The 23,483-nt window shown below is 37.9% G+C and overlaps 1 protein-coding gene across 4 annotated transcripts in view; it reads left to right on the forward strand.

Annotated features, from left to right (window-relative positions):
• The first annotated feature begins 330 nt into the window (after nucleotides 1-330).
• Nucleotides 331-23,483, forward strand: part of MDM1 (Mdm1 nuclear protein) — a 28,195-nt gene continuing 5,042 nt past the window's right edge. The window contains exons 1-12 of one of the 4 annotated variants that reach the window (XM_065887418.1): nucleotides 331-348; nucleotides 1,400-1,514; nucleotides 5,095-5,459; nucleotides 6,566-6,700; nucleotides 10,472-10,639; nucleotides 11,906-12,009; nucleotides 12,091-12,190; nucleotides 17,057-17,086; nucleotides 17,412-17,587; nucleotides 18,659-18,952; nucleotides 19,977-20,089; nucleotides 20,185-20,282. In XM_065887418.1, the coding sequence (XP_065743490.1) occupies nucleotides 331-348; nucleotides 1,400-1,514; nucleotides 5,095-5,459; nucleotides 6,566-6,700; nucleotides 10,472-10,639; nucleotides 11,906-12,009; nucleotides 12,091-12,190; nucleotides 17,057-17,086; nucleotides 17,412-17,587; nucleotides 18,659-18,952; nucleotides 19,977-20,089; nucleotides 20,185-20,282 (1,716 nt within the window). Of the gene's footprint in view, nucleotides 349-1,399; nucleotides 1,515-4,630; nucleotides 4,708-5,094; nucleotides 5,460-6,565; nucleotides 6,701-10,471; nucleotides 10,640-11,905; nucleotides 12,010-12,090; nucleotides 12,191-17,056; nucleotides 17,087-17,411; nucleotides 17,588-18,658; nucleotides 18,953-19,976; nucleotides 20,090-20,184; nucleotides 20,283-23,483 lie in introns of those variants that run through there. The other 3 variants (XM_065887419.1, XM_065887420.1, XM_065887421.1) reach the window with 3 other exon arrangements.

Raw genomic sequence — 23,483 nt, forward strand, 5'->3', positions numbered from 1 at the left:
GGGAGCCTCATTGGCCGGCCTTCCGCCCGCCATCTCTATCAATCCCCGGGATTTGGCTGGGGAGGCGGGCGTTCTCCTTTCCAGCACTGATTGGTCGAATCTTAATGATGGTGCGGGGCTCTCCGAGTCTCTACTGGTTTTCAGTCTTCAGAATGGGCGGGGAAAGGCAGAACGACACGGCTCAAGGAGACAAGCGCGGAGTGCGCCGGCGCGTAGTCGGGGACGCTGGGCCGAGGCTTTTGCTAGGGAACCTCCTGTTGTCGCCCCGCCCCCTCCGGGCTTTTTGTCCCATTAACTGTCGGAGTGGCTGGGGCTCCAGCGCCGGGCGACATGCCGGTGCGCTTCAAGGTGAGGCCGGGGTCCCCGGGGGCCGAAGCCTGATGGGGGGAGCTGGGACAGGGCGGGTGCAGGGCGCCGGAGCCTCACTGGCTTTCTGGGCCGCGCCCCTTGGCCCTGCTGAGCCTGTCAGCTCCCGATCCTGCCTGTAACCATCCTAGAGGATGCTGCTCTTGTCCTCTTACCTAGCCCCCTCTCCGCTCACACTCACTTCCGAGTTGCCGAGTGGAATAGTTAGATGGTTTGAGGTGGATTTATTTGGGTGGGTGGGGGCGGGGAGAGCTCAGAGGCGTGTAGATGGAGGGCACTTTATAATGGGAACTACGGTGGCTTCAGATTGGGACACCTATGGACCACATCACAGCTTAGCTTTTAAGACCCCTTCCCTTTAAAACTTTAAAGTGTGTTATGTCTTTTAAAGGCTTGAGAAATGGTACCCTGACAAGATAAAGACAGGGTATAAGAAATACACATTCTTCACAATTGTGCCTTTGTTTAAGGTTTGTTAATAGTTCCAGGTAGCTGGTAGCTGTCATGGTCAAGCACCCTTCAACATAACAGTTGAGCACAGTGTTCCACAAGCCCTGACTGTCTTCTTTTATCTTGAGGGTTTGCATCCAGAATGGGAGGGAATTTGGCTTTTCTTGGTTGACTTTACAAAACTTCAAAAGGGATTAGGCATACTATATTATATTGTGTACTCGGTGAGAACTTCGTTAGTTAGGATAATTATAGTGATGAGGATTTAGATTGCCACCCATTATCAGACAAGACCTCAGGCTTTGGAATCAGACAACCAGCAAAAGGGTAGCCACTCTGAGCCTCAGAATCCTTGTAACATCTGTCTCAAGTGGTTGTGAGGATTAAAGGATATAACACTATGAACTGGTAGCACAGGGCTGGGTCAATGTTGGGAGCTATTTTTAAGGACCTCTTCTATGTTTAATTATCAGTCTTAAGTCTTTCAACTCTTTTTAGAGGTTCAGAAATGATTTTTACTGATGTCTACCTTAAAACAACTTCCATTAATTACGTTTTACTCAAATTGTACTTTGCATTACAGGGGTTGAGTGAATACCAGAGAAACTTTCTGTGGAAAAAGTCATATTTGTCAGAGTCCTGTAATTCCTCATTGGGGAGAAGGTACCCATGGGCTGGACTTAGATCAGATCAATTAGGTAAGTTGAACAGCTAGTAGTCATTATAAGTTGAATAAACCTCGGGGTTAAGTTTGCAAAATGATTTATTAAAAATTTGTGAAGTGGGATTCCCTGGTGGTGCAGTGGTTGGGAGTCCGCCTGCCGATGCAGGGGACACGGGTTCGTGCCCCGGTCCAGGAGGATCCCACATGCCGCGGAGCGGCTGGGCCCGTGGGCCATAGCCGCTGAGCCTGCGCGTCCGGAGCCTGTGCTCCGCAATGGGAGAGCCCTCAACAGTGAGAGGCCCGCGTACCACACACACACAAAAAATTGTGAAGCATTGTTCAGTTGGCCTGGTTGATTTACTCGTTTGTTTAACAAATATTTATTGAGGGTTTACTGTAGGCCATGACTATTCCCCTCTTCTAGGGATATAACTTTGAACCAGACAAAGACCCTTAACTGTGGGGAAAACAGTAAACAAGTAACTCAATAAATAAACCAGGGGATTTCAGGTTGTTATATAAAATTGTAGGCTGGTGTGATAGATAACTGGAAGGAGGGGTGGGTTGGAGGGAATACACTTTAGAATCAGTGGTCAGGAAAGGCTTATTTGAAGTGGTATTGGAGCTGAGACATGAAAGCTGAGAGTGGACAAGCGTACGGAGGGGTACTCCCAAGGTCTTGAGGAATGGAAGCTTAGATAGATAAAGCAGTTTGCCCAAGGTTCACACTCATAAGTGACAGAACCATGATTTGAAATCGAGTCTGTGTTGTTCAAAGCCTGTGAGTTCAGAGGCCATGTTCTTGTCATCACACATGCTTCCTCCCTGTATCTCAGGGAAGTTAGAACCCTCGGCCAAGGTTTCCCAGAGTGTGGTAGAGGGGGAAAGAGACAGACTGATTCCATTCAACCTGCTTGCTTAATTCTCCCTCACTGGAACATAAGATCTCTGAGAGCAGGGCTCTGTCTGTCTGTCTTCACCACCTTGTTCCTGCTTAGTACATGACACAGGGCCTTGGCATACTCTGGAGTTTATTAAACTTCATTTTTGAATGAATGAATAAACCTGGGTTTGAATCCACATTTGCTGTGTGACTTCGGGCAAATTGGGCCTGTTTCACCAAGTGGGAGTTGGGAAGCCCATTGCACAGGATTCCTAGGAGGGATGAAATGAGATGTTCCTCTTAAGGGCTAGGTGCATATATACAGATGAGTGCTTGGTGCCCAACCTGTGACATGTGTGAGAGTGCCAGATGTGTAGTATATAAGTTCCTCCAACTTAGATGTTTGAAGCCAGGAGAAGAAAGACTTACATGTGGGGTGGCAAGCCTGGGAAATTAGTAAGATGAGAGTGTTTCCAGGATTAGGTTTGGAGAACAAAGGGAAAAGTGGATGAGGGTGGGTGGTTCTTTTAGGATTCCTCTGAATTGTCAGGATCCTTTGCCCAGAGCCTGGCTTCAAAGACTGGGTGTCACTGCATCTTGGGCAGGGTGGTGCTCATAATCCTCTCCGAATGACCAGAAACTCCACAGATTCGAGGCTCCATTAGATTAAGAATCCCAACATAAATCTCTCAAAATGTAGCTAGCCCACTGAGGGCCTTGAGGGATGTTATGACACGGGGCATTGGTTAACCACATAGTTGCCCCCATGTAACATTTTAGCTTAGATCAGCTACATGTGAGGGTAGGGGTGATGAAATGAGACTGCGGGAGCAGAGCCACTTTGGAGTATGGTACCTTGTGAGGAAGGAATGGTCTAGGGGGAGGCCTGTTAACAGGGAGGTAAGGGGGAGGGGCAGAGTGAGAACTCCAGGTTGCTCAGAAAGGGAGGTGGAGGCCAGGAAAGAACAGCAGTGGTGTTACCGAAGGCTGGCTGGGCGTTCTGTGCTTATTTTTCCTCATAGTGTATTTTCCACGGTGCTAGGAGACAAGGGTGGACCACTTGAGAATCTTCCCTTTTCATTTTGCTCTTCTTCCACCAGCCCTGCTCTGTGTTAAAGAGAGAAGTCTGGGGCAGTGGTCTTCAAGCTTTTGTGCTTTCATACCCGCTAAAAGAATTTAGAAAGTCTTATCTCTCTTCACATTTTAAAGTTGATATTTAAGTTCTTTTTTATCAAAAGTGTAATGAATAGTTTCAAAGGATATGATTTCTAGCATATTGAGTATTGTGTATATGTTTTACATGTCTTTTGTTAAAATTTTGGAGCTAGCGATTGAGCTCAGTTTATGGTAAATGTTCATCATTTAATTGGTAAAGTCAGTCCTCACTAGAAAACTAATCATGTAAATTAGAATTATTTTCTGTGAGAAAAAAGTCTGACTTTATTTTTTGGTCCACATAAATGCATTAATATGCATATATGCATTTCACATAATGACTGTCTTACACCTGAATTTTAATTCTAAGATAGGTAGATGGAAAAGGTGTTGTGCTGGATAAAATAAGGCATTGTTCTTTTGTTATTTCTAATCTCTGCCTTTGTTGCTTTGCTGTCAAATACTCTTCCTCAGGAGTTGTGCTTTCTTGAATTGTTCCTTTGTTTGTCCTCCCCACCTATGACAATTTTTTTATTCCATAGGGTGGTTGAGAGGCGTGTCTTTCTTGTATGAAGTGGGAAGAGGGTGATTATGAAGGGAGTGGTGAGAAAGGAAACTACAGATGGCAGATGCAGCCCTTAGGCTGTCAGGAAGTAGCACACATGGAAGTTAGGATCTGGAAAGTCATTCCCTTAAGCTGCCCATTTCTGCTCCTGCCCCCCCACAGAATGTCTTTCTGTGCCTCCAGATATATATGCACCCAGTTTGAAGACCGTGGTCTAGGGGAGACTTGTAAGGGTGGGGACCCTGGGTTTGATGGCCAGAACTTCCATGATAGAGGCTAAAGGGCTCTGGTTTTCTAATGCCAGGTTGTCTGTCTACCTTCCCTTCTCTTCCATTCTTAATCTTTCTTCTCTACCCCACCCTGCACTGTCTTCTTTCTTTTTAAAGAATGGCTCCAAACTAGGGCAGTATCTCAGTGACTGTCATTCCACAGAGCTCCTCTTACCTGGGTAGAAGGTTAAGTTTTTGGACATTTGCTTGCCAGACAGAAATATAGAGAAATAGTATCTTAGGTCTTGTCAAAAGGGTTCATTCTCTTTACTTCTCAGGAACTCAAGGCAAATGTAGAACTAAGATCCAGCATAATGACATCTCACCCCTTCTCATCTTGGTCTGCTGTACATAAGAGAAGCTTTGTGAAAAGTTCCAAATTTTGACAGCACCAGGGCCCTTTGTTCTGTAAAGTAGCACAGGAAAGTAATTAGAAACGGAGGCAACACATTCCACCTGGCTTGCCAGGTCCATCACGTTGTGATTCTAGCAACTTGTGTTAGGATAACTCGAACATTGTGACCTCAATTTAAAAATTATGGTCAAACGTTTAATATTTCTTCAAAACAAAATTAAAGATATTATGTTGAAAACTGTACTTTTTTTAATCCTATAACTGAAAGGATATTGTGTATCTCAACTGAATTTTAAATTCCATTTCTCCTCTCATACATGTGATTAAAAGTTCTCTTTGTAGCTTGATGCTTTGGTATCTGCTATTTTTGTATATTATATTTTGTAGGAATCACAAAAGAGCCAAGTTTTATTTCCAAAAGAAGAGTCCCTCACCATGACCCACAGATTTCAAAATCTCTTGAGTGGAATGGAGCTACCTCAGAGAGCGCTGTGGTTGTATCACCAGAACCCGAAGCCCCCAGAACACCAGAACCAGAACGAAAAGAAGATGTTAACCAAGAAAGGGTTCTTGCACTAGACGCCTCCAGGGTTCCCAAGAGAACCAGATCTCACTCTGCAGACTCCAGAGCTGAAGGGGCTTCAGAAATTGTGGAAAATAAGGAGGATATAGTAGCAAATCATGTACCAGTTAATGAAAATGTGGAGCTGGAACATTCTACCAAGCTTCTTTCAGAAAACATAGATGGCGGGGTAGGTATATTCACTGTATTTCCTTTCAGAAGCATAGAATTCTTTGTAAATTTCATCATCATTTCAGTAATATTACATTTTGTGCTTAAATTTTTCCATTATTTGTTTTCTTGTCCAGTGTCTGTAGAAGAGTTGATAAGAGGCTGTTGACTTCAGTTATTATGACTTAGTTCTCTTCTTAATAGTTGCCATTTTGTACTGGTTTTACTAAGATATCCCTTCGTTGGGTGCACAGCCTGCCTCTGGATTTTATTTATCATATATCAGCACCTGAGTCCTAAGGGACAGATCAAGTTGGGACAGAGAAAGGGAGTAGGCCATTACCTCTGGCAGGGATGGTGAGCTGACTTATACCTAGGCCCTTTTCAATTTCTTATTGTGTACTAGCAGAAAAAACAGAGTCTCAATTGACAAAATGCAAAAGAAAGGAGAGGTCTGGCTAGATCTCAAAAGATCTTGCAGTTCTGCTCTCTTATGTCCCAGCTGGCCTGCGGCAGGTCCCTGCGAGCACATAAGCAGAGGCTGCAGGGACCCGTGCAGACGCCTCACTGCTTCCCCATTTTTATCCACTCTACTGCTTCCTCCCCATCTCATGTCCACCGCTGACTGGAACCACGGAGAGGCATTTAGAAGTGTTGGAAGACCAGGGGGCATGGGAATCAAGGAAGGTGACATGTAAGTCTGGTGGGTAGGGGAAGGGGTGTCCCCAAAGCAAGCTGTGGACGAGGTAATGTGCTGTTGTTTCTTAGTAATATATTCAATTATGCATAATTGGTAGGAAGGGACTGAGAAATGTTATCTACACTTGATCTTAACCAAAAGGCCGAGAAGCAATGAGAGAAATGTTATCTTTTGCTGGGATGCACAATAATTCCTTGACGGTATTAAGGGAATTTTAAAGAGTTTCACAATTTAAAGGAAGATTAACAATTAAAGAAAGGTTTCTGTATGACGATGTGCATATAGTTAATGATACCTTACTGTACACTTAAAAATTTGTTAAGAGGGTAGAGTTTTATGTTCTACGTTTTTTACCACAGTTAAAAAAAAAAGTTTGAATAGAAATTTTTAATAACTTTGAGTGGGATTTTTTTTTTCCCTAACAGTTGGATAGACTTCTACAGAAAAAAGCTGGACTGACTGTTGTTCCTTCACATAATGTCTTGAGAAATTCTGAATATCAAAGGCAGTTTGTTTGGAAGACCCCTAAAGAAACTACTTCAGCTTTTGCAGCCAATCAGGTAGTTTAATGGATGCAATACATTTTTGAGGAATATCATCTAATCTAGTGTTGCAGATTTACATAGAACTAAGAATTGAAAGAAATTAGATACTTAAGAAGGCCTGAAGGTGGGTTCTAGAAACGTGAAAATGAGAGTTTTGCTAAAATCATCCTATTACTTCTGATTTATAGTAGTAATATTATACTGTCCTAGGCTACTGATGATCATTGTTGCCAGATCCATCACATATACTAAATATGAGACAGGGTAATGAAAACTTGAGGACTGGTAAGTTTTTGCATGCTGTGAATTTTTTTTATTTATTAAAAAATTGTTAAATTGATTGTATTCTGAAATGTTGAATTTTGTTGACTAATATATTGCATGTTTTCTGTCTTCTAAGAAAGGTGTAACTGCGTTGGATATTTATTTTAATAAGTACAAAATAGGTTGAAAGTGATGCAAGATATATCATTTTGTCCTTATATCAAATGAGCAGTGATAGGAATTATCAGTTTAACTATATTTATAAATTCAAAAGCTATAATGGTAACTAAATGTGATATTAGGTTTCATTGTATCCTCACACAATTTTAGTATTAGACTACCATTACTAATATATACTCTGTTGTTTTACTACTATAATTCTCCAGACAGTTCTTAGCTCATTTATGTTCTTAACCATACTCCTAGGCTTAGGTAGGAAATACTTCCATTTAGAATATCCCCAAAGGCTCATGACAGCTTAGTCTTTTCTTTCTCACTCACCTATATACTTTATACACCCATAAGAACCAAGAGGATAATTAGATTCAGCAAGACAATAACATGTCTTCTTACACTAAGATAGTACCAGTGTTATCCTACAAATTGTAGCAGCTTTAGGCTTGCTTGTTATTCAGTTTTTAAAAAACAAATTTATATAACATTTTAGGGACACATAAAATAACATAAATCAATACATACCCTTTATAAACCTAGTGAATAGAATCAGTACTTCTTTTGCTGGCTCACAAGTGTTGTTGGATACAAAGTGTACCTACAAAATTACTTACAGCCTAAAAATCGTGACTGTTCAATTTTTGTAGAATATCTTACCTTTAAGGTAGAGGTGATTCAAATCAAAGCCCAATTGACAACTTCTGCATACTTCAGTGAAAGCATTATGTAGAAATGTTCTTTTGATAGTATCAGAAGTATAACATAAACCACTAGCAATACCTTCACTACTAGCTTTATTGCTTTCATTAGTGAGGGTTTCAGAGAATTTCTTTTGGAAGCAAATGCTCTTTGTTAGTTGAAAGCATATCAGTTTTGGGTCTGTGGATTGAAGAGCTCTGTGACAGAAACTTTCAAAGCTTGTTGATAGGGAACCTCTAAAGGAGCTATTCCGTTTTGTTTTATCAGACACCTGTTTTCTGAAAGGATGTCTTATATTAATATGTAAAAGAGAACAATTTTTGGCAGAAGAGTCCTTGAGGTTATACTGTACTTAAAAAGATATACTGTTTGGTTGTGATCTGTATGAAGGTGCATTATTCAGCGTTGTGAAGCAATAATATACCTTATTTGAACTCCATATCCTTTCTATTTGCTTTCTCTGTAATCAGTGGTAATAGACCATGAAATGGAAACCATATTATGAAATATTAAGGATAAAAGAAAACATTTAAAAATAGAAACATGATAATTACCTGTTTTTTTCCTTGCTTTAAGCTAAAAATAAGCAAAGGAAAAAACCTGAGCAAATGCATATGTCAGATATTCAAAACGTTAAGACTTTTTTATTGTCAATTCATGTCAAGGAGGAAAAAAACCCTGCAGAGCTGACAACAGAGTTGCTTTGTAAAGCTAATGTGTATTTTCATATTATTAAAATCTGCCTATTTTACTGCTCTCATTACCAAACTAATAGGGGGGTAGGGAACTTGGGGGAGAAAAGATATGGTTCATTATTTCTTTTGGCTTAAGCATTATTTGATTACAATAACTATTATTCAAAACATAGTAATGAGTAGAGAAAGTTGACCTTTGGATTTTCTCTCCAGCTTTACTGAGGTCTAATTGACAAAAATTATACATTTATGATGTACGATGTGAAGTTTTGACGTATGTATTCATTCTGAAATGATTACCACAATCAAGCTAATTAACACATCACCTCACATAGTTACCATTTTTTGTTTGTGTGGTGAGAACACTTAAGATCTATCCTTTTAGCAAATTTTAAGTACATAATACAGTATTGTTAACTATATTCATGCTGTACTTCAGATCTCCATAACTTATTTATCCTGCATAATTGAAACTTTGTACCCTTTGACCAACATCTCCCCATTTCTCCCACCCCCTGGTCCCTGGCAACCACCATTCTGTTTGCTGCTTCTATGAGTTCCTTTAGATTCCACATATAAGTGGGATCATATAATGCAGTATTTGTCTTTCTGTGCCTGGCTCATTTCACTTAGCATATGTTCTCCAGGTTCATCCATGTTGTTGCAGGTGAGAAGATTTTTTTTTTTAAGGCTGAATAATAATACATTTTCTTTATCCATTCATCTGTCCATGGACACTTAGACTGATTCCATATCTTGGCTACTGTGAATAATGCTATAATGAACACGGGAGTGTAGATATCTTTTGAGATACTGATTTCATTTCCCTTGGATGTATACCTAGAAGTGGGGTTGCTGGCTCTATTTAAAATTTTTTGAGGACCCTCTATACTGCTTTCCATAATGGCCATATCAATTTACATTCCCGCCAACAGTGGACCGGGGTTCCCTTTTCTCTGCATCCTTGCCAACACTTGTTACCATTTGTATTTTTGATAATAGCCATTCTAACATGTGAGGTGAAATCTCACTGATGTTGGTTTATTCCTTGATGATTAGTGATGTTGAGCACCTGTTCGTGTACCCGTTGGCCATTTGTATGTCTTCTTTGGAAAAAAGTTCCTTTGCCCATTTTTAATCAGATTGCTTTTTTTTTCTATTGAGTTTTATGAGTTCTTTATTATTTTGAATATTAACTCTTTATCAGATATATGATTTGAAAATATTGTGTCTTTGTTTGATGTAGTCCCACTTGTTTATTTTTGCTTTGGTTGCCTTTGTTTTTGGTATCAAATCCAAAAAACCATCATCAAGACCCATGTCAAGGAGCTTAGCCTATGACTTCTTCCAGAAGTTTTATGGCTTCAGGGCTTACGTTCAAGTCTTTAATCCATTTTGAGTTAATTTTTATGTATGGCACAAGACTGGTCCATTTTCATTCTTTTGTGTGTAGCTGTCCAATTTTCTCAACACCATTTATTGAAGAGACCCTTTCGCCATTGTATGTTCTTGGCTCCTTTGTCATAAGTTAATTGACCATATACACGTGAGCTTATTTCTGGACTCCTTATTCTGTTCCATTGATCTATATGTCTGTTTTTAGGCCTCTTTGCCCATTTTTTAATTGGGTTGTTTTCTTGCTGTTGAGTTCCTTAAATATTTTAAATATTGACCCCTTATGAGATGAATGCAGATATTTTCTCCCACTCAATATGTTGTCTCTTCACTCTGTTGATTGTTTTCTGTACAGAAGTTTTTTAGTTTGATGCAATCCCATTTGTTTTTGCTTTTGTTACAATGGATGTTAATTAGACATGTGAAATGAAATTACAGTCGTATATAATTTTCCCTTTTTTGTATCCTATGATTCAACTTCGTATGTGAAATTTTTTAAGCAATTGAAGTAGTTCTGTATATTTAACAAAAAACTAAACTAAAGTAATTTTTTTTTAAGGTTTTCCACAATAAAAGCAAATTTGTTCCACAATTCAAAGGTAACTCATTCATCCATGAAACTGAATACAAAAGAAATTTTAAGGGTTTATCTCCAGTGAAAGAACCAAAACAAAGAAATCATTTGAAGGAGAACGGAAATTTTGAAACAATATCTCCTGAAAAGAAGGTATTTGTCAGTTCTTTAAACAAAATAAAATCCTCATGATTTGAAACTCTCCACGTTTTCTTTTACTCACCACCATTTGGAACTTTACAAATTTCCTTTTACTTATCACCATTTGAGATTTTGTTTTTTGCTACTTCACTAATTTGTTTATTTATTCACTAAATGTCAAATGTTCATCTAGCACCTGGTAGAAACCAGGCACCAGGTAGGTACTGAGAATACAATGATAACTACACTAAGCCCTAAGCAGTTCTTGGGTCAGTGGGGAGACAGATCTAAGTAATTAAGTGTAATACAGTGCGGCAAATGCTTAGCAATACAGCAGGTAAGTCGGCTATGTCTAATATCAAATGATTGTCCTTATAGTAATGTGAGCTCCAGGGGTCACAGTGGTGATGGAAACACATACTTTAAATTAAATAGTGGAAATCAGATCGAAACACACATACCCACATGTATTTTAAACCATAGCTTTAGTATGCCAAATTATAGCCAGTATAATTCACACGATTTACCTTGGTATATACAAACGTGTACTTCTCTGTGTGAAATTACAGCTGTTTCAGTTACAGCATCAGGTTAAAATTATTGTAAATTATAGGTAAATCAGGGATAAGTCCTATCTTTTGATCTCCTGGAATGTCATACCTGAAATGTTATGGGTTCTAAGAATAAAAATTAGATGACTAAAAGTAAAATAATTTATATATATATAAATATACATATATAAAAATTATATGTGCATATATATAAGTCATACATACATATTATATATGATGTATATGTTTAATAATATATATATACTTGTTGGACCTATGATGTTCTTGAAAAAAAAAGAATTATTCAGTAAAGCTGTGTGCTAACTTACAATAATTAAGTGGAAGGTCCCAATAAGTAACAATTAAATATAAACTTAGAATATCAAGGGAAAATGTAAGACCAGTGTTCAATAGGTCGTTAACATAAAGTTTATTTATTTAGATATTTGTTAATTAAAACTTTTTCCTAGCCAAGTATCTAAAATTTTTATTGTTAGAAAATGAAGCCATATCCTGAGCTATATACTTCAAGAAACTAACCAGATATACTAGTTTCAAAACTTGCTTGTTGATTTTTTATGATTTCTATGTTATCTTTAGTAGTTAAAGCTTACTTTTAGAAACAGAATTGTAATTCAGTATCCAGCTATACTTTATAACATCTGTGTTTTCACTTTAATGTATAACATAAATTGAGCATAAAAAGTTTAAATTATTTTCATTTTAGTATAATAAAACAGATGATCCTTTAAAATTAGAAGCAGAGATGGAATCAAAAGACTTAAACCAGCCTAAAAAGAAACTTACTCCTTGGAGACATCAAAGGCTTGGGTATGTATTTTGTAAGAAAAATATCATGGTATTTAGATGATCAACATGGTGAAATATTTACTCTCATTTCATTTCTGTTAGGAAGGTGAATTCTGAATATAGAGCAAAATTTCTGAGCCCAGCCCAATATTTATATAAAGCTGGGACTTGGACACGTGTGAAGGAAAACATACCAAATCAGGTGAGTATATAAGCTCAGGAAGCCCACATGTTCTTTGGCACTATATCAGTTTGATTTCACAATAGCTTCACCTAGTAATAGAGATGACAGTATGAAAATGTATGATGCGGTAATAGCACTAAAAGTATCAGGAACTTAAATTGTATGTATGAGGATATAGTTTATCAGTGTGTTTACTTTTTTTTAAAATACTAGCTTAGAGATTAGTATTATTATAAGGTCTTTAAAGTTAAAAATGTTTTTAAAATCAAATATTTATGTTAATGAAGTCAGTTTATAGAATTGTAGCATTATAGATTTGATTATTTTATAACCTTCAGACCTCTACTCTCTCAATTCAAGATTGATTAATTTTTCAAGATTAGTTTATCTGACTGACGTGCCCTGTTAGCATGTACTGATAGTGCAGTCTGCAAGCACAAGGAAGGAGTGGCCTCTGTTGATAGAGGTTTGAGTTCTAGTGTTGGGATACCCTGACATATGGGAGAAATTCTGAGGATCCTAAAGAAAGGTTGGAAGAAAAGGGTAATTCTAGAATTGGTGAGTGCTAGTTTAGTACTAGCTTCTTATAGCCAAAGGATAAACGGTGGAGCTTTTTGGTTATTGTGTAGTTAGCATCTTTTAAGCTACATCTTGATGGTTTGCTCCCCTTTCTGTGTGAATAAGCTAAATGAGAACATTTTGGATTAGACATTATAAAGAGAGGGATAATTTGGATGGGGAATGAATCTTATTTAGCTCCATACTTCAAACCATGGCTAACAATTATGTGTAATCAGCCTCTGACACTTTGAGCTTCTGGCTCTTGGCTCTGGCAGCTCCCAGACCTATGTCCTGGTGACGATATTGGGTTGGCCAAAAAGTTCGTTCAGGCCTTTCCATACGACGTTACAGAAAACCTGAACAAAGTTTTCGGCCAACCGAATATTACTGGGGGCAAAATTCCTATACTCACCTTGGTGAAATCAAGTTAAAAATGAGAACATTGAAAGCAGCCATGACAGAAGAAAGGAATTGAGTCAGTTTTGAATTCTTGAGCAGTTTCTGACCATGCCAGACCTCCGTGAGGATCTCTGTGCCTGAGGAGTCTGATGGGGAATGGGGGAAAACCCCAGGCAAAGGCCGGAACAGAGTGTGGCCATAGAGGGCGTGTGTGGCCAGTTGATAGGTGTCAGCCACTGCCCTGTCGTGTTCCGGTACTTCGCTAGGTTGGGTTCATGAGAAGCTCCTTGTTTTGGAAAGATTATCGCTTAGTCTGAGACTTCTTTGAACTAAGATAAGTTGGCATTTAGGCCTCAGATGTAAACATTTAATGGACTCAGAGGACTGTTATGTCTGGAGTCGTGATAATGTGACAGTCCTTATCCTGCCCTTGTGGAAGAGAACATTTTTGTTTTTGTTGTTAATTTAAGATCGGTCTTTAAGATTTCCTATTATAATATCTTGGTAATGTGACTTTTCTGAAGGTTTGTTTTATTAATTGCTATAGGTGGTTGAAAATGTTTAAATTAGTAGAATAGTTTACCTTAACTTCATGGTCAAAATCATTCAAAAAAACAAATTGGAGTTAGAAAAGAATAAGAATTTTTAGTTATGAGGTTAGCGATCACTGATAGTGATAATAGTTTTAGTCAATCAGGTCATAGACATTTAATATGGGCCATATTTTCTTATATCTTACATTTTTTTCCCTGGAAGATACTTACTGTATGTGGCTGATTTTGAGGTACCTACGTATAAGGTACTCCCTCATTTTCCTACTCCTAACATTTCATGGAATATTATTCACACTCGTCAAATGCATTTGGACATCAGCGACTTTTTTATCATTAGAATATTAACGCACTTTGAATCATGTTACAGTTTTCTAGTCCATGTATCATCTTCATTTCCCTCTTTCTTCTTTGAGATATTGTACTTTTTTAATCTATTTATAGTCTAGTCACTAGATATTTTATCCTGTGTCCCAAGTTCCTATTCACATAACATTAGGGTAGTTGATGTTATTTGTCCAGTGGTTGTATATTTGTTATCTCTATACTATAACCAGTGGCTCTATTCCTCTTTAAAATGCTCGCTTGAAGGCTGTTTTTTAATAATAATCAGCAACTGCAACTGTTAAGTCCAATCCTCAGAATAACTACTGGATCTGTGTTAAATGTCTTTTTTTCCTGATTGTTAGGTAGTCTTCTAATCCTCCCAACTGCATTGGTTGAGATAATTTTTTTCTAATGTGTCTTCCAGAAATAGGACTTTGTTTCAAGATGAAGTGCCACATTGAGACATTCTGTAATTTGACAGACATTGTAAGGACTTTTAGGTATAAGATGACTCTTCATTTTCAGGGGATGATTTTGGGAAAAGGAGTATTTTATTCCCCAGTTTTCTGAGTTTGAATTTTTCACATATAAATTTTAAACAACTTAGTTGAATTCTTAATTTGGGAAAAGAAATCCAGAAAGGAAAACGTTCTACTTATAGCATTTAATATTATGTAACCTGATGGTGTTACTTGACCTGAAAAGGGGTGTGTGTGTGTCTTTAACTGAGTTAGGCATGGTTTATTCATATCATTTTTAGTGGCTCCTTTTTTTGGCTGTAGGGATTGTTTTTAATACTGAGTTCACACCATTGATTTTTTTTTCTCTTTCTAGTAGAACACCTTACTTTGGAAATATCAGCATCCTATTTTTTCATCTGAGTTTAGGACTACAGAAGTTTAAAATCATGTATTTGTAAAATATAACAGTACTAAGATTATTAACAAAGATTGCTGATAAAGTCAATTTAAAACATTGAGTTTTGAATGTCAGTAACAAATAGAACTGAATAAAGTTTTACAGAATTTCTGTATCTCCCCTCCCTTCTTTAAAAAAAGTTGATGTCAGATAAAACTAGGTCACTGTGTACATGGAGGGGATGTTCGTCCATCCTCTCATTCATCAATCAGTGAGGTCCTCCCGTATGGATAGAATGCAGCCTTCTCTGCAGCTCCTTCCTGCTCCACCTTACACACAGTAGGACTGGTAGGACCCCCTTTTGAAACCACTCCTTCAGTTTATATCTCATTTGTTTATTATGGCATAGATCGTACCAATATTATGATAATGATTTATCATATACGAGGAGGTCGGCCTGCTCTACCAGATTGTGAGCACATTGAGTGCAGGAACTTTCTTGCTTATCTTTGCTACCAGCCGTCTAGCTCAGGCCTAGCACTTAGTCCATACTCAGGACAGGTTGTGGAATCAATGTTGAAAGGCTACATTCTCCCTCACCTCAAGGAGTTCATAGGTTAATGGGGAAGAATGACACAAGCAATAATTCCAGAACAAGGAAATAAGTACTAGTGGGGATATGCACCAAGGGCTTTGAGAACCCAGGGGGGAGGAAGTGATCCTAAGGCATGAAGATTTTATCATGGAGGTGATGGAGTGACCATTACACATTTGAAGCATGGGGGTACTTATTAGAAATAAAATCCGGATTATATCAAGGCACTTTATCACAAGCTTCCCATGCATTCTGAACACACTGGTTAAGAGTTCAGCAGACTCAATACCTATTAAATGCAAAAACCATTATTAGTAATTTTCTTTAAAGTATAAGAGTTGAAAAAATGATAAATGAACATGGCTTAATTTTTTTAACAGTGAAGAAAACAATATTTTGAATTATCTTTTAGGAATGTTTCAGGTTTGGTTCATTAGAGCAGTAGGACTCTGTTTGGGATTATGTGTTTTCTTTTGCCCTGGCAGGCGCTGTCCTTTGCTTTGTCTGATTCCCTAGAGATGTAGCACTTGCATCTCTCTGCATCAGTAGTATTTCCTTAAGGAGCTGAGGATATGTTTCTCCAGTTGCTTTTGCAATGCCAATTTTCATTATTTGCTTTTTTGCCTTTAAGTGAGAGAAAAGCAGTTTTTTTCTTTGCTTTTATTTTTTTAACTTTTTATTTTATATTAGAGTATAGTTGATTAATAATTTTGTGATAATTTCAGTTGTACAGCAAAGTGATTCAGTTATACATACACATGTATCTATTCTTTTCCCATTTAGGTTGTTACATAATATGAGAAAAGCGATTTTAGCAGACAGTATCCAGGTATCCTTTTAAGGCTAATATTTGTATTTATGATAGGAAAAAATTATACAGTTTTTTGAGAATAAATTATTTTAATCAGATTATTCAAAACTTTTAAGCTGCAACTTAATTTTTTTACATTGTGGAATGGTATTCAGGGAAGCCAGAAGGTGGCAGTATGATGTATAAAATGAAAGGGTTTCAATGAGTATAAATGACTCCTTTTCACGTGAAAATATGTTATTTGCATATTAGGGAATTCAAGTCACCTTATATCAGTAGTTCATCAGAACTTTTTTTTGGTATCCTGTTGCTTTGTCGAATATATTACAGTTATTATTTTGTGGGATATTCTTTTAAATTATGTATTTAATACTGGTTTTGCGGATTACAAGGGAATGTTGAGGAATGTGGAGAGGAAAGCCTCACGACTCTCTCAGTGGAGCTTCTGTAGTAGTAGCAGCAGGTGTATATAAGCCTAGAAGTAAAGACTGGGGCTAGGGGTTTCTGGCATGTCAGTACTCTTCCAGAGGTGGGGAAATAGTAATTAGGTTACCTTGTTGCGGACAGCATTCCACCCATGCAAGAACGTGGTTGATTTTCAAGGCAATGTTAAAGTATCTTGGTTACTGAATTAAATGCTACTGAAAATAGTAAAAAAAAATTGATCGACGAGTTTGGTATATATTTAGAAGGAAAAATAATAAGATATTTCAGTGATTCCCATTAATATTCAATTATGGCATTAACCTGTCATTAAGTATGTTTCTGTATTCCTCCCCTAGGGTTCTCTAAATGCCATGTGGTATGCGGAGGTTGGTTGCTTTTGAGTTTTTAAATCTGTAATAATGCATAGAGTACTTGTGTAATTTCAGTTGAAGTAAGAAGTAGGTGTCGATATTTTTCTTAGCTGCTGCAAATTTCTCCCTGCCTGCTGGCCTGAAGCAAAATAACTGCACTGTGCATCAGCTTGACTGTTTTAATTTCTGCTTAAAAATGCACATAGTGTATGTGGCTACTTTTGCCTTTCTTTCTCCTTGGTCTCTGGCTGTATTTGTACAATGTCTTGGATATGCTACTTGGTGATATTTGCAAAGGAGCATTTACAATGATACATGATATCTCAACTCTCCTGCATAGGTTAAAGAACTCCGAGAGAAGGCTGAGTTTTATAGGAAACGAGTTCAGGGAACTCATTTTTCTCGGGACCATCTGAATCAGATTCTGTCTGAAAACAACCGCTGTTGGGATGTCTCCTCGACCACGAGCTCAGAAGGAACCATTAGTAGCAACATTAGAGCACTAGATCTTGCTGGGTGAGATGTTATTTGTGGATGGTGGAAAAGTATGTTATAGATTATGTAGATCATGGAATTACATAGGAAAATGATATGAAGACTCAAAAGTCATCTAGTCTAATGGAAATATACCAGCCACTTATTACGTTTCATTATTTTTAGTTTATTCTCTGTGAAAAGTAAAGCTATACATACTTGCTTTACACGCTTGGGTAGAAATAATACATAATTTAAATCTGGAAGATTGGATTTTATAAAATTCCTTCTTAGCAATTAAGAGTAGACTAGGGATGACTATACAGTAGACGTAAAAAACTTTAAAAAGTAAAAGAAAAAGAAAAAGGTAACAGTAATAAAAACTTAGAGAATATTATCTATTAGTACATTTCCATTATCATTCATTAATGGATTTTTGTGGTTAATATGGAACTTCCACCCTGATTCTATGGAAGAATTCTCTGCTATTTTGGGTTTTAAAGTGAACACAAACTATTTCTAAGAGGAATAGCACATTGATTTGTAGCAAATAAAATAGTTTTTGGTTTTTATAGTGTATTAGTGTAGCCATACATACCAAATTAACTATAAATTCTAATTATGTGACATCTGATTTTAAAAGTTCATCACAAAATCTGTTCTTTAACAGTGACTTGAAAAGATTAATATATCTAAAATATAAAATTGGAAGCAGCTTATTTGATCCATAAGTACACATGAGTTTGTGCACAAACCCTAATTGAGTAACTGAACAAGTTAGACCATGTGAGGGGGTCCTAGTTTATGTATGCAGAGGCCACTCGAGAGATGCATGTGAGTTTTATCAGCAGTGGTGCAGGCATGTATGTGTGATGGGAGGAGTAGAAGGAGATAAATATAATTTATTTTGGAATATTTTAATAGATTGTAACTTTAACTTCTATTGTAAAATGAACTCTTAATTCGATATTTTTCTTCAGTATCTGGGCAAGGCAATATCAGTGGGAAACAGAGTTGTGAACCATGGAAGGCAATGACGGACTTATTAAAATAAGTATCAATTAGAAACCTCAAACTACTCAATTTAAAATAAAACTTATTTTTGTTATGCAGAGATCCTACAAGCCATAAGACTTTGCAGAAATGTCCTTCTACAAAACTAGAAGAAAAAAGACCTATCTTGGAAGAACAGCCCCAGAAAACTACCACAGAGAAATTGGGTGTGTCAGATGCTCCCATACCTGTTAGAAGGCGTCTGGCTTGGGATGCAGAGAACACCACTGAAGACACACAGAAACAGCCGAGAGAGGAGGAGGAAGAGGAGGAAAGGGACAAGCAGGTTAATGTGGGAGAGCTAGAGAAGTTGGAAGTACAGGAAAAATCTAAAGCAGACAAGATAAAAGAAGGGTGAGCGTTTTAAATTAATCAGTATATAGACGCATTATTGTTCACAGTTAATATGTATTTCGTTTTGTCACTAATTAATTATAGTGGTTTACACTTTGGTTTTATGACTAATAAAGAGCAGATTTTATTTTAATGTCACGAAATAGGCATTTCTTTATGGTTTATATAATTTGATTCACTCAGGTATTTGAGTCACCACTACTTGGTAATTGAACACTTGAACATTGAGCTACTTGGGGAGGAAGTAGTTAGGGTTATTTTCATTTATATCCTCCTAATTATGATTTGCTAGATATCTCTGGAAGTATGACTTTGTGACTTGAAGAAAATAACTGATATTCTTTACTATCAGATGGTTATACTACCAAAAAGAAAGAAAAGATGTTTTGTAATATTAAAATAAGTGATTTCCTACCAAATGTAAAATAGATAGCTAGTGGGAAGCAGCTGCATAGCACAGGGAGATCAGCTTGGTGCTTTGTTTCCACCTAGAGGGGTGGGATAGGGAGGGTGGGAGGGAGATGCAGGAGGGAAGAGATATGGGAACATATGTATATGTATAGCTGATTCACTTTGTTATAAAGCAGAAACTAACACACCACTGTAAAGCAATTATACTCCAATAAAGATGTTAAAAAATTTTTTTTAATAAAATAAGTGATTTCTGCAAATAACTAATTTCCATTGATTTATATGCAGAATGCTTTGGGGAGTGGTTCTCTGCCATTGGTTATGGTATTTTTTTGTCCATAGTCCAACGCCCTTATCATTCATTTGTGAGTTTTGCAGCTAATATGGAAGTTAGGTTCTGATATAATGGAAGAATTCTCTGGTGTGTTGCTGACTTGCAGTGATCTCACCTCTTTTCCAATATTCAGTTACTCTTAACTGTGTGTAGATTTATTTTTTTCAGAAACAAAATGGCCTTCTCTTATAGGTTTATAGTTTAATTGCATAATGATGGCAAAGTATTTTTTTATTATATTTTCTGGAGGACATGCTTCATAATTGTTTTAATTTGTAGGTCGGAGTCGTCTTCTGTGTCCTCAGGAAAAGGAGGCAGGCTTCCTACTCCGAAGCTAAGAGAACTTGGTGGAATCCAGAGGACTCATCACGATCTTACCACTCCAGCTGTTGGTAACAGGCAAACACTGTGCAGTTCTTATTTCACCTGCTTTCTCTACACGATAATTTAGTTTAATCAAAATATAACATCTTTTGCATTTTTCCAGGTGGTGCTGTTTTAGTGTCTCCATCTAAAATGAAGCCTTCAGTTGCAGAACAGAGAAAAAGAATGTCCTCTCAGGATGGCTTAGAAACTTTTAGGAAGGTAAATATTTATATTTTGGAGAAAAACGTCTCTTCAGGAAGTGATTACTTTAGTCACATGCAATAAGTGAATGAGAGGTTCAGATTTTAGAAAATTCTGCCTATCATATATGGAGACGATGCTCTTAACTTACTTTCAGAAGGCAAAGGCATTGAATTGTTTTTTTGGGTAGTGGCACTGTATTTCTGCTATACTTTCAATTTTTGTCAGTAGTGACAACAGGAAGAGAGAGAAGAAAAACAATACTATTGATTGAGCATCTTCTGTGGCAGTTTTGTTCCAGATGCTGATTTAACACTAGAGATGTAGCAGTGAAAGGAGCAGGTAAAAATCCTGGCCCTCACTGAACTTACATTCTAGTGGAGGAGAGAGACAATAAACAGGATAACTAGGTAAAATGCATAGTATTTTAGATAGTGATAAGAACTAAGGAGAAAAATAAAGCAGGGGAAGTGAGTAGGAAGTGGCGAGGGAAGTTCTGACTGAGAGGGTAACATTTGAGCAGAATCTGAAGCAGGTGAAGGACTGACCCATATGCATATCTAGGAAGGCATTCCAGGCAAAAAGAATAGCAAGTGCAAAGTCCTCCAGGTGAGAAGGTACCTGATTCTTTGAGGAACAGGCAGGAGTGGAGCTGAGAGCAAGAAAGGGAGAACAGGATGGGCAATGAGGTCAGAGGCATAATGAAGAGCTAAATTGTGTAGGGCCTTATAGGTCATAGCAAAGACTTTGAATTTTATTCTGAATGAAATGGAAAGCCTTTAGAGGGGCAGAGGAGTGATATGATTTGACTTGGGTTTTTCCAAGGTCACTCTGGCAACTGTATTGGGAATAGACAGTAGGGGTGCAAGAGCAAGGGCTTGAAACTGGTTAGTCAGTTACAATATCCAGGCAAGAGGTGATGGTTATTTGGATCATAGCAGTAGTTGTACCAGGAGCTAGATTTGGTTATTTTCCATTGTCTACCCCTTGGTTGCTGGTAGGCAGAGGAGTCATTAAACTCACTGAACACAGTCATTTTTTTCCTTTGTTTTCTTACAGAAGCTACTATTATAATAACATTAAATCTGTAAGTCATTCAGTTTGCAGTGAATTATCCCTGTCATTCAGTTGCCCTTGGTTAATATCATCCTGTATCTCTTTTTTTTACCATAGGAATTAGGAAGACTATATTATATTATCCGGAAATATTTTCACCTTGAATTGTGGGAGTGTTGTGGGGCAGCAGCAATTTGGGGAACTTCTGTGGGGATGATCATAATAGCTAGCATTTACTGAGCACTTACTATGTTCTAGGCTCTGTGCTAAGTACTTTACATGTGTTAATTTGTTCAGTCTTCATAATGGTGGAGTAGGATTTGTGTCCAGGCAGTCTGTTCTCAGAGCCCACATTTTTAACCCCTAAACAACACTGTCTCACAAGACTTGAGAGTAGAATTCTCATGATATTGGTTTGATAGTCAAGTACCATCTGTACGTTTTAAAAATGATATTAAAAACCCAAGTGTATGTTAGCTCACTTCATTCATTCAGCAGATGTTTCTTATCCATTTACTTACATGCTAGATGCTGTGGTTGTGATAATGAGCAAAAATAGACATGGTACATGATTTTGTTGAACCTACAGTCTTGTGAGAATCACATCCCCAAAAAAGTAAAATTAAAACTAATAATAGTTTCAAAGAAGTATATAGTGCTGTCCTGGAAGGAATTGACCTAGTCATGGAGATCAGGAAGCTTCTTGAAAGTCAAGGATGCTTCTTTGAAGAAGTTATAATTGAGTTGAGATATAGAGGAAGAAGAAGAGTTAACCAGGTAAAAAGGGAGGGGAGGAGAAGCATAGCATATGCCACAGTCCCGCGGAGAGAAACGGCATAGAGTTTTTTTGTTTTTAATTTTACTTTTGGTGTGGACCATTTTTTTTTAAGTCTTTATTGAATTTGTTACAATATTGCTTCTGTTTTATATTTTGGTTTTTTGGCCACGAGGCATGTGGGATCTTAGCTCCCTGACCAGGGATCGAACCCACACCCCCTGCATTGGAAGGTGAAGTCTTAACCACTGGACCGCCAGGGAAGTCCCATGGACATAGAGTTTTAGGAAACAAAGACCAGTACAGTGTGTGGCAGGGAGCAGGAGCAAGATGAGGCTGGAAGAGACAGCAATATTGAGAATTTCTTTCATCTCAAGTAAAATGGAAAACGACTGAAATATTTTAAATATGAGAGTGTTGTGATTGATTTATATTTTGCAAGATCTCTCTGGCTGCCGTGGAAGGCAAGAGTGGACTGTGGATACCTTTGAGAGCCCATTGCAGTAGTCCAGATAGGAGCTGTGATAGCTTGGACTAAAGAGGGTGGGCATAGACGTGAGTGAAACTGAAGAATTGTGTAAGGGGAACAATGTCAAGTCCTGGAGCTGGGTTGGATAATGACTTCTAGGTTTCTGACTTGCCCAGCAGGATTGATGGAGAGTGCCACACACTGAGTAAGAGAACTCTGCACGAAAGCCATCTTTGGAGGGGAATATCAGGAGTTTCATTTTCATTCACTCAGTTCAGAATTTACTGTGCTCTTACTTTGTATCAAACACTGTTCTGGGATCTGGGGATTCATTGGTAATCAAGATAAAATTCCTGCGATCGTGGAACTTACATTTTCATTGGGAGAAGTAGACAAATGATTTTTTAAAAAAGAATTTCAGATAGTAGTAAGTGCTATCAATTAAATAAAACTGAAAATGACCTCCAAGGGGTGGGTGAGACTGCTTTAGTTTGGGTCATCAGGACAGGAACCTCTGAGGAGGTGACATTTTAGCAAGACCTGGCTGATGAGGGAGGTGCCCATGCAGAGATCTGGGCTGGAGATTGTTTTCCAGGTAGAAGGAAAACACTGTTTTTCCAGGTGAATAACAGTGAGCGTTTCATCGAGAGTGAAAAGGTCTGTGTGACTGGAGCCTGGAGAAAGCAGGGGAGAGGGTGGGGAATGAGGGTGGAAGGGGAGTGGGCAAGGGAGCTGGGTAAGGAGTGGGATGTTCTTCTAATGGCACTGGGAAGCTCTTGGAGGATTTTAAGCAGTAAAGCAAATATAGATCTCTGATACACTTGATAACTAAAATCACTCTGGCTACTCAGTGGAGAATGGGCTATACTGGGGGAGAGTAGAAGCAGTGAGGCCAATAAGGAGGCTTTTAGGTTCAAGA

Source organism: Phocoena phocoena, chromosome 11 (genome assembly GCF_963924675.1).
Source record: "Phocoena phocoena chromosome 11, mPhoPho1.1, whole genome shotgun sequence".
NCBI classification, from domain to species: Eukaryota; Metazoa; Chordata; class Mammalia; order Artiodactyla; family Phocoenidae; genus Phocoena; species Phocoena phocoena.